The sequence below is a fragment of the Schistocerca gregaria genome, chromosome 4 (genome assembly GCF_023897955.1).
Source record: "Schistocerca gregaria isolate iqSchGreg1 chromosome 4, iqSchGreg1.2, whole genome shotgun sequence".
Classification (NCBI taxonomy): domain Eukaryota; kingdom Metazoa; phylum Arthropoda; class Insecta; order Orthoptera; family Acrididae; genus Schistocerca; species Schistocerca gregaria.
Genome location: NC_064923.1, coordinates 483,785,043 through 483,798,774, shown reverse-complemented (window position 1 = coordinate 483,798,774; position 13,732 = coordinate 483,785,043). Strand labels below are relative to the sequence as shown.

At 36.7% G+C, this 13,732-nt stretch overlaps 1 protein-coding gene across 4 annotated transcripts in view; it reads left to right on the top strand.

The window, feature by feature from the left end:
- The window catches only part of LOC126267060 (cadherin-23-like), a 458,700-nt gene that overhangs the window by 311,639 nt on the left and 133,329 nt on the right, over positions 1 to 13,732 (top strand). For all 4 annotated transcript variants that reach the window (XM_049971900.1, XM_049971901.1, XM_049971902.1 and 1 more), the window contains 3 exons: positions 23 to 337; positions 4,396 to 4,669; positions 13,403 to 13,567. In XM_049971900.1, the coding sequence (XP_049827857.1) occupies positions 23 to 337; positions 4,396 to 4,669; positions 13,403 to 13,567 (754 nt within the window). The remainder of the gene's footprint in view (positions 1 to 22; positions 338 to 4,395; positions 4,670 to 13,402; positions 13,568 to 13,732) is intronic.

The window sequence follows — 13,732 nt, the reverse complement described above, 5'->3', positions numbered from 1 at the left end:
TGGCACAAATTTTGCTTTTAAGGTAAAGGCTGTTGATGGAGATGGATCTTCACCAAACAATGCTGTGGTCTACAGAATTCAAAGTGGAGCTGAAGACAAATTTATAATAGATGCTGATACTGGTGTGATCAGTGTGGCTCATGGTGCAAGTTTAGATCCTGACCGTACGGACCCTAAAACTTCTGTTTACAATCTAGAGGTTTTGGCACTAGATGGTGGTATTGGAAATGATCAGCTTTTTACAAAGGTTGTTGTAAATATCACTGTTCTAGATGTTAATAACAAACCACCTGTGTTCACTGAGCCAGGTGTCATCAGAGTCAGGGAAAATACTCAGGTAAGCTGCAGATATAAGCTCATGTAAATTTGTAAGTAATGTCACTTATCAGTTCTTGTCATATTTCGTTTTGTTCTAATGTGACAAAGAGGCTAGTGTCTTTATATGGTCAGTCACATCTTTCTCACATGTCTGTGGATATTCTGTCAATTCAGGTCTATTAAAACGTGTGTGTGTGTGTGTGTGTGTGTACATTGAACTGATGAAATTTGATAGAGCATTTATCATCCACTGTAAGATGGAAGCTTAATTTCAATTATTTTCTAATTTTTTAAATTACATAGTTCAGTCTTATGCAACAAAAGTGGTATCATTACTGATTTTGACTTTTTATCAAGTCATCATCAGATGATGTTTGTTACTTAGTAACTAATCAGCTGAATATATCTGGAGAGGTGCTCTCCTCTCTGGACCATTTCAATTGATGAGGTACTATGTGATGGATTCCAATCATTGAATGATGACTTGCTTATAAGTCAAAACTGGTAAAGCTATACCACTTGCATGAGTAGAAGCTGGAATACACAACAAAGAATTGCAAGATAGTCACTTTGTTTCCTCAAGATAATATACCCAGTATATGTAACTTTTTTGTGTTTGTCATCACTGAGAAAGAGTGCTTCAATCCATGAAGATTGATGCAAAAAATGTGCCGGTAGAGAATCTGAGATATTGTATGATCTGAATTTGCATAAAAGAGGATATTCAAGTGAAAGAAAATAAGATTAAAAAAGAAACGAGTGTTGACTGTGTTAGATATAGATGCCAGTCAACAAAATGATTGCATGAATGGTGTAGTTTAGCCAAAAATATAACACCACTGCAACAAAAAGTTTAAAGAGGCTGTTCTAAACAGAAGATCACCACAGTAAGTGGTACAAGGCAGCTGCAGACTGTAACAATAAACAATATAATGTGCTACAGATGAAATGAGAAAAAATTACAAAAAGAATTAAAAATAATAGTAGAAATTATAAATATAGCAGTAAAGTCAAAAGTAATATAAGTAACAACATCTAAGAGGTACACATCAGATATGAAATAAGAGTGAGGGAAAGAAGTAAAATGTTAAATATGGGGAAAATAAGATAGAAAAATAATATTGGGATGTCAGTGAAAAACAGAACATGCTAATAAGAACCGAATTCTGAAACAAATGTGAAAGCAGCCAGGAACAGAAATGACTGTGGAAAGTAGCAAATTAATAAAAAAGAAAAGAAATAGTAAGAGGATGATCATGCCTTAAGTTTTGGAGTAGATAAAGAGAAGACAGAGCGCAGGTTAGTTCCTACATACAGAATTCTCTGCAGACAATAGTTTTAAAACAATTAAACTGTGTTACCTGTTATGAAAAGTGAATGACTCCAACTTAAACTCAGTGAACAGCAGAAATTTAAAACTAGTTTTCATTTTATCTGTTACAAACAATTTCCAACACACAAAGTGTACTACAAATCTGCAAAACTGCAAATTAAACAACTCCACCTCCCTTTGGTGCTTGACTGGAGAACATAGTCAAGGAAAAAGTTTATGTACAGCAAAATGCCATCCACAAAATTTTAATTAAGTGTATCAGTGCAGATATTTCACATGATAATTAAAAAAGAAAATCAGTGTATGCTACTGGACTAATCTTCTTTCTTTTTAATTATGTTGCTTCACAACCTATTATACAGGATGAATCACCTAAAACTTACACTGTAGGTACTGCAGAAATGGAAAGTGCTATTGATGTGCGGGTTTCATAGAATGTATTGGTAATCAGGGGCTCATATTGTTAGCCAACAAACAGTTTATAATAACACTTAGAAAGTGTACTTTTTGTGCAAATATACACGTTTTTAAATGGAACATTGCCTATTGACATTTACAAGCAAAAGGTAGGTTAAATTAGAATGTCAGTGATGTTTGATGCAGGATTCTAGTGCGAATTGTTTATGAGATTTCATGTTTTGAAAAGTTTCCACACTGACACCTGTTTGTGCCATTCAACCTGCGTGGTTGCTAGGTGTTGTTATGTTTGTTTATAGTGTGCTTTTATGTTCCCTGAGTGTATTGTGACTTCCTAGTCAGTTAGTCTGTGACAGTCCAAGTAGTAAGTTGTGAATGAATGATGGAATTTATCAATGCAGAAAAAGCCGACATGCTCATGGTATATGGAGAGTGTAGGAAGAGTGCGGTTTGTTTTGTATGGTGTATATGGCAAGATATCCCAATAGACGTCAACCATCTTGGTGGTTATTTATTAACCTCTCCAACTAGTTACATGAAAATGGTACTGTAACACCTAGACAGTGTAGCAGAAGGAAACAAGAGATGACAGAAGAGGGGGAAATTAATGTTCTTGCTGCTGTTGGAGATGATTTGATTGTTATCTCCTGTGCAGTTGTATGAGAAAGTGGCATGGGTCAGGCAAGTGTCCTACAGATTCTCCGTCAACATAGGTTCCATCCCTATCACATCTCTCTCCATCAAGAGCTGCAGGGAAAAGATTATGAGAATTGTGTTAACTTCTGTACATGGGATGTATTACATATCTTTTTAGAAATGAAGCCACATTTGCCAGTTGTGGCCAGTTAAACTGCCAAAACATGTGCTATTGGTCTGTTGAAAATCCCCATTGGCTTTGTTAGGTGGTATGTCACTGGTCCATGGAATGTGAACGTTTGATGTGGTAGTGTGAGCCATCAGTTCATAGGCCCATTTTTCATAGACTGACCACAGAATGTGCACAAGTATCACACCCTCATAACAGACCATGGTTGCTACAAGACATTCCTCTGCAGACTAGAAGGAACTTATGGTACCAACTTGATGGCTGTCTGGCCAATAGTGCATAAATTACTACAGCATGCCTTGACAAACAGTTTCCAAATCTTCGGACTGGTTACATAGGACCAGTACCTTGGCTAGCCCATTCTCCAGATTTTATGCCAGTAGACTTTTTTCTGTGGGGAAAGCTGAAAGACACTGTCTACAAGGACATACCAGCTACACCTAATGATATGCAATGGCATGTTACTGCAGCCTGCTAGGACATCTCCTCTAAAATCCTAGGATGCATGCAACAGTTGTTTCATCCCAGACTGGAAGTGTGTATTGCCACTGCCGGTGGTCATTTTGGACACAACCTGTGATGGTCAGTTGTCTTGTTACTGATCAGAATCCACTTAACTAGTGCAAAAAAGTGTACGTTTACACAAAAAATATACCTTTGGAGCATTATTGCAATATGTTGATTGGCTAACAATACGAGCCCCAGAATACCAATTAATTCTGTGAAAACTGCACATCAATACCACTTTACATTTTTGCAATATTTGCAGTGCAAATTTTAGGTGATTCACCCTATGTATTCGAAATTAACAGGATTTTTCTGTTGTGTTATATGGAATTAGTGTCTTGTGTTTTTGATCTTCTTGTTTCATAAATTATCTCTCTCTCTCTCTCTCTCTCTCTCTCTCTCTCTCTCTCTCCCCCCTGTGTGTGTGTGTGTGTGTGTGTGTGTGTGTGTGTGTCACACACACACACACACACACACACACACACACACACACACACACACACACACACACAAAACGAAATGCTCACAAGGTGCTTTGCATTTCTGTATTCATCACAGAACACCATTAAAAAGAGTGTTGAGAGGGTCCTACAAAGATAATCCTGTAAAATCATGATGTTTTGTAATGGCAGTCAGAACAGTCACCTCTGTAATGAACCTGTCTTGTGGCAATTTTGGATTGGTCACTTCAGCACAGCCTCCTTCATTAATTTGACTTACTGGCAACAATCAGTAAACATATTTACCAATGATGTTATATAAGGCTATATGTTGTGACAGAAACACCAACTTTAGTCAGAATTTAATCTACAGTATCAATCTGGTTAATGAATCTACTGAATGAAAATTAAGACTATCATAACCCAGTATTGTTTTCTAGTAACAGTGATTAATAACAACTATGGAGAATGCAATTTTGTGGTTATCCAGCAGCAAGATGTATGTACCCAGAGACATTGATTCAACAATATAAATAGATATTGTATGGTTACAGGTTGGTAAATACGTTCATCAAGTGACAGCAATAGATTTGGATGACAATCCTATCTTGCGCTATAGAATTGATCCAAACAATTCAGAAGGTCGCAGTGAAGAAGGGACAGTTGTCAAGATTACAGATTATAACTACATTAGCATTTTCAAGCTTGATCCCTTGAATGGCCTCCTTGAAATAGCAAAATTACTTGACAGAGAACGTGTTGAAACTATACGCTTAGGTTTAATTGTTGAAGACATTGCAGCCGTAAAAGGAGAACAAAATGCTACAGGTAAGAAACTGCCCTTAATTCTGATAATATGACATTTCCTGTGGTAAATGAGTAGTCTTCAAACAACAATAACAATTCATAACCCATTTCAGTTCCCAAGATCCATTGCAAACTGAAGTTTGAAAAGGTGGAAGTTACAGTTAGCTTCTTATATAAAAAGCCTGCACAATATAATTAGGATAGAGTGCTTCAGTTTTATTTCAGTTTTCATTATGAATTGAAATACATTCTCATAACATGTAAGCTTTCACAGCCGGCGTCTTCATTAATTGAAACTTCCAGGCTGAATTGCCGTGGTCCATATGTAAAACTTATTCTCTTTCCTGACGTTTCGTTGCCTACAGTGGGCAACTTCTTCTGAGGTGAGTCGCCTACTCACCTCAGAAGATGTTGCCCGCAGTAGGCAACGAAACGTCAGTAAGGAGAAGAAGTTTTACATATGGACCATGGCAATTCAGCCCAGAAGTTTTAATTAATGAATCACATTCTGTTATTAAAATTATTTAGCTCCCTTAAAATATTCAGTAACTGCCTCATCTCTTCTATTTGCTACAATAGCTTACATAGAATTCTCCTCTGTTTATTCTTGCCTTTCCTCTCACTTCTCTTTCTATTCCTACATTTTCTACCTTCTTACAACCAGCCTGTCACCTTTTCTTTCTTCCCCTCCCTATAATTTATTTAATTGTATCTGATTACTTCCAGTACAGATCCTTTTCTTCCACTGCAGGCAATAATGTGTTGAATTACACTTATTACTTGGTAGCAAGTTCTCTTATCCAAGTATAAGGGAAAAAAATTCTGTGCCTGAAACCACGTATTATTCTTCAATTCCTCCGTCAAGTGGTTACTAATGTTGTCAGTGTGTGGGAAACAGTGAAGCTGCCATTGATCTTATACTGCTAATGTCAGTTCTGTTGGTCAATTGTATGTTTTTGAAGCAGTACATTCATTTAATGTCTAACACTATTGTAGTTCATTTCTACCTTATTTCTCTCAGTTAAGATTAAAAAAACATACATTGTCCAATAGCACTCATTTTGTAATTCTCAGTTAACACCTTTCCAGGTGTTTTTTCTGTGACTTTAGCAACAACAATGACTGGCATTCTTAAATATTCACCTGGCAATGTTTGTTTCACCACTAACCAATTGTTAACTATACCCATACTGACAAAACAACAGAAAAACAATAACCTTTCACCCACAGGTCTTGAAATAAGTACCTACAGGCAGAATGGCTGTGAGAACCTCAATGATTTAAAATAACTTCCAGATTTTGGTAAAACTGAGATTCAATGTAGGGCTGACCTGCTGATGTTATAAAAGCTGTATCCAAGTTTTCAGGTTCTAAAAGTATGGGCTGTTATTGGTTATTGAATAACATCATTAAAAAGATAATACACTCACTCGCCAAACCATTAGCTTTTATTTTTAATAAATGTGTGGAATTTGGAGTTTTGTTTTCGGATGAACTTAAGGTATCAAAAGTTGACCCAGTTTTTAAAAAAGGGGACAAACATCTTCCCCAAAGCTACAGACCAGTCTCCATTGTTCCAATAGTCTCAAAGATATTTGACGCACTAATAATAATAATTTTATTTTCATTTGGCCATTACAGCAATAGACAACGTCAGGCATATAATACAATATAACTGTTAATTCAAAGAATCAAAAGGCATGTCATTAATACTACAAAATCATATTACATTTGAAATAACCATTTATGTCATAGAATGAGTTTCAACTAGTCACTCTGAATACTTGTTCACGTAGGTCTTGTATATATTGTGAAGCTTATTGAATAATTTGTGCCCCAACAATTCATAGTTATTAAGTGACTTTGACAGTCTGTGGTAAGGAGTATAAATGCATCTGCTCATTCTCGTGTTGTACAAATGTGTATTTTCTCTATTTTTTGAATACAGTAACATCTTTTTTGTGTGGAGTAAAACATATATAAACAAAGATTCTGTAATTTCCCAAACGAAAACATTAGTACGTTGATAGGGACAATAAAAAAAACACAAACACACACACAAATTTCAAGTTTTTTCAACCCACGGTTGCTTCATCAGGAAAGAGGGAAGGAGAGGGAAACACGAAAGGATGTGGGTTTTAAGGGAGAGGGTAAGGAGTCATTCCAATCCCGGGAGTGGAAGGACTTACCGAGGGGGCAAAAAGGGACAGGTATACACTCACACACACATATCCATCCGCACATATACAGACACAAGCAGACATATGGAAAGGCAAAGAGTTTGGGCAGAGATGTCAGTCGAGGCAGAAGTACAGAGGCAAAGATGTTATTGAATTATAACTGAGGTAAGAGCAGCGGCAACTAGAAATTAGCAGAGGTTGAGGCCTGGTGGGTAACGGTATGAGAGGATATATTGAAGGGCAAGTTCCGATCTCTGGAGTTCTGATAGGTCGGTGTCAGTGGGAAGTATTCAGATAACCCGGACGGTGTAACACTGTGTCAAGATGTGCTGGCCGTGCACCAAGGCATGTTTAGCCACAGGGTAATCCTCATTACCAACAAACACTGTCTGCCTGTGTCCGTTCATGTGAATGGACAGTTTGTTGCTGGTCATTCCCGCATAGAAAGCTTCACAGTGTAGGCAGGTCAGTTGGTAAATGACGTGGGTGCTTTCACACGCGGCTCTGCCTTTGATCGTGTACACCTTCCAGGTTACAGGACTGGAGTAGGTGGTGGTGGGAGGGTGCATGGGACAGGTTTTACACCGGGGGCAGTTACAAGCATAGGAGCCAGAGGTTAGGGAATGTGGTTTGGGGATTTCATAGGGATGAACCAAAAGGTTACGAAGATTAGGTGGACGAAGGAAAGACACTCTTGGTGGAGTGGGGAGGATTTCATGAAGGATGGATCTCATTTCAGGGCAGGATTTGAGGAAGTCATATCCCTGCTAGAGAGCCACATTCAGAGTGTGATCCAGTCCCAGAAAGTATCCTGTCACAAGTGGGGCACTTTTGGGGTTGTTCTGTGGGAGGTTCTGGGTTTGGGGGGATGAGGAAGTGGCTCTGGTTATTTGCTTCTGTACTAGGTCAGGAGGGTAGTTGCGGGATGCGAAAGCTGTTTTCAGTTTGTTGGTGTAATGGTTCAGGGACTTGAGACTGGAGCAGATTCGTTTGCTACGAAGACCTAGGCTGTAGGGAAGGGATCGTTTGATATGGAATGGGTGGCAGCTGTCATAATGGAGGTTCTGTTGCTTGTTGGTGGGTAAGATAATACCATATGTTAAGATACTTTGGGAAATGCAAAATACGACATTTTAACATAATTTTGAGGTACATAGTCCATAAGTCGCCATTGGAAATACATCACTTTAGACAATTTACCACTAATATATTGTACATGTTGACCCCAGGATAATTTTTCACCTATGTATACCCCTAAAAACTTAACCCAGCTAGGATCATCTGATGGAGCCTTGTTTTTTTGGACATCTGCTGCATTTTGTTATCATTCAGTAGGAAGCCATTTGCTTTAAACCAATAGGATTCTTGAGCCAGTGTGTCTGCAACACAAACTTTGAGGCTATTGAAATCATTAGTACAATTAAGGAAAGTTGTGTCGTCTGCATATAGTACTGTCATGAACTTGAAGAATGATGGCAGATCATTAATCATTTTTAGGAACATAAAAGGCCCCAGTACAGATCCCTGTGGTACACCTATTTTAACTAATTCAATACTGGGTTTTTCTTTACCTACAAAAACAACTTTCTTGCAGTCCTGCAGGTATGATTTTAATGGTTTAAGGCTGTTACTTCCAATGCTGTAGTAATCCATTTTTTCTAGGAGTATTTTATGCCCAGCACAGTCAAAAGCCTTATTTAGATCACAAAAGGTGACTTGAGCATATCCTTTATCCTCAAACACTTGATGTATGTGTTTGACTACTGAATCTGTAGCATTAACAGTTGACAAGTTTTTCCTAAAACCATACTGTGATTCACTAATTATTCCTGCATTTTCAAAGTACACGAATAACAGTTAGGGAGGGCTGGGACTGTGGAAATTGGTCTGTAACTTGAAGGTGAGTCAGTATCTCCATTTTTATATTTTTGGACTAACCTACACTTTTAGCTCATTGGGAAAATATCCCTCAGATGTACACTTATTTATGCAGTGTGTTATAGGATACACAATACAATCTATTACTTTTTTTGGAATGTTATAAGAAATATATATGTCTACACTCTCAAATGATTTCAGATGTTTAACTATTTTTAGGATGAGACTAGGTGGGACCTCAGAGAAGGTAAACATACTTGTATTTATTAGTGGTTTACAGACTTTTTTGAAAGAATCTCAGATGAGCTAGTGACAGGTTTGGTGATAGCATTCCCTACTTCTTGTACGGATTTAATAAAGAAATCATTGAATTTCTGAGGGCATATACTGCTTTTTTTATTTATATCATCTTTAGTAACATTATTTATTAGTTTCCGTGCAGCTTTGCATTTATTTGTGGAATACTGCTGAAGTTGTGTGCTCTGTTAGTTTCCACAATGGCTTTTTTGAACTTATTTCTGCATTGAACATATGCTGATCTGGCATGGTTGATCTTCAGCTTTTTATGTTTACTGTGCAACAACATAAATTGGTTTTTCAGATTTGTTAATTGTGCAGTACATCATGGGTTTTGTTTGTTAAACCCTTGCCTTTGGAGCCTTCGTTGGTTATTTTGCATTTCTTTATTGGAATGCAGTCATTAAATTGTGTCAAAAATGCTTTGAAAAACCTTTCAAATATTAGTTTTGCTGGCAGATCTTTACATGGATTATAATTTGTGTTACCAGACCATTGGCTAAACCAGTCTCTGTTAGTGAGGGACTTAAAAAACCTGCCAATTTTATCACTTGTGACCAATCTAACGATTACCTTTTTTGGGACAGATATCAAAGTCATTCTTATCACCACAGAACCTGCTTATGTAATTTAATGATACAGAATCATGATCTGAGAATGGAAATACTGTCACATCACATGATTCTTCTGTAGTATTGAAACTGACAAAGATATTGTCAATACATACTTCATCTCTTGTGGGTCTATTGTTGATAAAGTGCAGATTGTACTGACTTGAAGATTTTTGAGCACAGTGACACTATGTTTGGCTGTTGGTACATCAAAATCTGCATTCAAATCTTCACCTATTACTATATCATAATGTAACCATTTTGTCTCTCTAAATACCTCTAACAAGATACCCAGTTTTTCTAAAAATACACTAATGTTACCCTTAGGTGTTCTGTATAAGGCTGTTATCAGTATCTTAAAATTGTCACTAACTATATCAGTGGCTTCAAAATTCTGTTCATCTAGATCCAACCTATTAATAGAGTGGCTGAGTGACTGGTTAGTATTCAATACCACACCACCCCTTTTATGCACTTTTCTACAGTAACCATTTGCTATTTTATAGTTATCAAATTTGATAGCTGAAAGTTCACTCTCTGTTGCCCAATGTTCACTCAGATAAAACATATCAAATTTTTTGTCTAGTCCAAAATTATTTACAATAAATCCTTTTTATTTTACTCCTGGAATATTCAGGTAGCTAATTTTAAGATCAGAATTGTTATTGTCTTTAGAATGAACAGTTTATTTAGGAGCTATAATACCTTTTACACTCCTTATTTTATGGGCTTCTTCGTCTTGCTGTGTTCCACTAAAAAATCATATAGACAGAGAGGAGGCACTGTTTTCTGCTTACCCACAACATTCGATACTGCTAGTTCTCTTCCCTCCTTTTGGCAGGATGTAGTTATTGTTATTGGTGTAACTTCTGCTGCGGTGTGTGGAGGTGTTTCTATAGCTGATACATTTTCTACTATTGCTTCTGATGATGCCAGTGGTAACAATGATGGTTCCCATTCTGATGCTGATGTAGATCTAATTTCTTCTAGAGATGTAGCCAGAGTTGTTTCTCCCTCATGTTCTGTTAGTGCATTCTCCATTTGTTCTGTCATTGGCAATGAACCTATTGCAGGTAGTGCAATTTTTTTGTGCATGTCTACCCCTACTGCTTTTATTACTTGGAGAATTTCTTTGGCCAGCTCTTTCTTTCCTAGCTGATTTCTTTGCAGTCCGTGTTTTGTAAAATGCTCTCTGACAGAGCTGGTTGTCTCAATGAAGGTTATGTGCACAAAACTGCTGCAGACCTTTCTGAGTTTTTGGTGTGTTGCAATGATTTCACTATTTACACATGAGTTTTCAGTTAAGTCATGTCAATGAGGAATGCGTACAACAAATACTTTCACTTGTGACATTTTTCCTAGTGATTCTTTCAGTGCCTTAACAGCTAGGCTACTCTCAATTTTATACACAATGTTATCTCCTCCAATTACAATACAGTTCACATCACCTTTTACTGCAGTTTCACAGTTTTTCAACACTTCCCATAAAAGAGCTCCAGGTTTTGTAATTCCAGTGACTTTATAGTCTGACTGAATATCAGATATGATTGTAGCTAGTCCCTTTCCATGACTCATTGATGGAATGTAAATTTCTTCTTTTTCCTTCACTGTTTGTTTTTCTGTCTTCCTTTCCTTGTTCTCACGTATTGTGTTAAAACCATGTTTATGTTTAACAAGATACAACAGTAATGAGTTACCACAGGCACTTTTTTGATCAATAGATGCTTATTAGCAGTTTCCCGCAGCACTAAAATTTTTTTCTCCTGGCTTTTGACTGTCTGAATTTCACACCTCTTATCTGTACTTTGTGGAACATGATGAACATTAGTATTTAACACAGGGTGAGAGCATTTCTTAGGCCTAATAAACACACACTCCTGTTCACAGCTTTGTGTCTCTGTCAGTATGTCCACATACTGAATCAAACTTTTCAGTACTTCAACATATTGTCTGGCTTTAGTTAAGTCATTTTGTAGTTCTTCTCTTACACTTGTTTTGAGTCTTGCATTACACATTTCTTAGGCAGCTTCAGGACCATTGCACTCAGTTCCGCAATCACACAAATTTTTACTAAGATTTGCTTCCATGAAGCAACATGAATGATACCATTTATGTGTCACTACACATGTTCTGACACCTTTAATACTTTTTTCACATAGCAGACAATTTACTGATGGTAATTTACTGATATTTACTGTGAGATTTACCAGTTCGTCTACAGGTGCCTCCATCTTGGACTCAGTTTTCACACAAATAAGCAGCTTCTTAGAAAACCACAATATCCTATGTTGCAGTCAGTTTGGTTTTTGCAAGGAGAAAAACACAACAGGGGGCATCTTGGAAATCACTGCCCACACATTCACAACTTTTGAAAACAGTAACATGGTATCACTGGTATTATCTGGCCTAAGCAAAGTACTAGTGATGGAACTAGAGTTTTATGGGGTGAGAGGGAGCACTTTAACTGTGATAAGTTCTTATTTAAGTAACTGAAAACAATTTGTTTCAGTCAGAAATTTAAATTCTTCCACAATGGAAATCAGCACAGGTATACCCCAAGACTCTATCCTTGGACCCTTCTTCTTCATTGTAGCTATCAATGATTTACCTGAAAACATAGCCTACCCTGTCGTATGTTATGCTGACGGTACAACACTACTTACCACACATAAGAGCATTTCAGATCTGAATAGTGTAACAAAAGAAACACTGGATAAGGCCCTCGATTGCTTTGCAGCCAATAAGCTGCTGTGCAATCCTGATAAAACCCAACAACTTTTCATGGGAATATCTAATGAAGTAGGAAATAAGTCAGTAAAACTCTTAGGTATTCACATTGGCTCAAAACCATATTGGGAGGAACATATCAGTCACGTATGTGAAAAAATATCTTGTGTGCCATACCCTATCTTGAAACTAAGGGAGGTAGTGAGCTTGGAGTACCTTAGGGTGACATACTTTAGGCTATTCAGTCACATATTTCATATTGTCTGATTATGTGGGGACACTCCCCTCACGTCAAGAGGCTCAGAATTCTGACACTTATAAATTTATATATTTATGTGTCTGTACTCTATATTAAAAATAATATTTCAGAATTGATTGCCAGAGGGGAAATACAAGAACATGATACCAGAGCGAAGGGTAATTTAGACATACCATGCTACAGATTAGCAAGACAGGAAATTCCCACAAAGAAAAACCCACTCAAAGTGTTCAATAAACTGCCAGTTCATATTTAGTCTATGGATATAATTTTTTTTAATTAAGTGGTATAACTGGCTGTCAGATCATCCATTTTATGACATTAAAGAATTCTTTGAGATGCCTGAGGAGGATATTAGCATTTAAAAGTTTCCTGTAGTTAACTTATTATTGTGTGGTGTGGTTACTCATGTGTACTTAACATAGTGTATACAATACACTATGTACAAGGTATTCTATATTATACAATACTATATTATAGTATAGCTTATTGCACTAACTTTTAGAAACTATCCTAGTGTAATTTGGTACAGTGCCATGCTTAAAATGTGTACTATAATGCATTGACACTAGTTTAGTTTATTATTATGTATGTACTACAACATCTTGTATGATGAAGCCAATATCACTGTAAAACGATATGTGGTGAATAAAATTCTTGATTCTTGATTTTTGCTTCAGAAAAATATACATTGAAATATCAGGTGATCAACAAATATCCATGAGTTTTGTATTTCCGATTCCATATTGATTTTTTTATATTTATATCTACATTTTCATAACTAGGAGTTATATTTTTTCAGCTGTACTGACAGTGCTGGTTGAGGATGAAAACGATAACAATCCAAAATTCAGAAGGCCTTATTACAGAAGGTCCATTACTGAAAACAGCAAAAATGGGATGACCATCATTAATGTTGTGGCTGATGACCCTGACAAGAATCGTACAATAACTTACTCACTAGAAGGTAATGCTGAGTTCTTAGTTAATAGTTAAATATTATACACAAGAACATCATGTAGCAAGAAATCAGGTATGAATGCAAAACATGCAACTTATCATTATGTGCTGTACTTTGTTTCTTGACTTTACCAAACAAAGAAAATTTATTAACCACCATCAGCTGCATAGG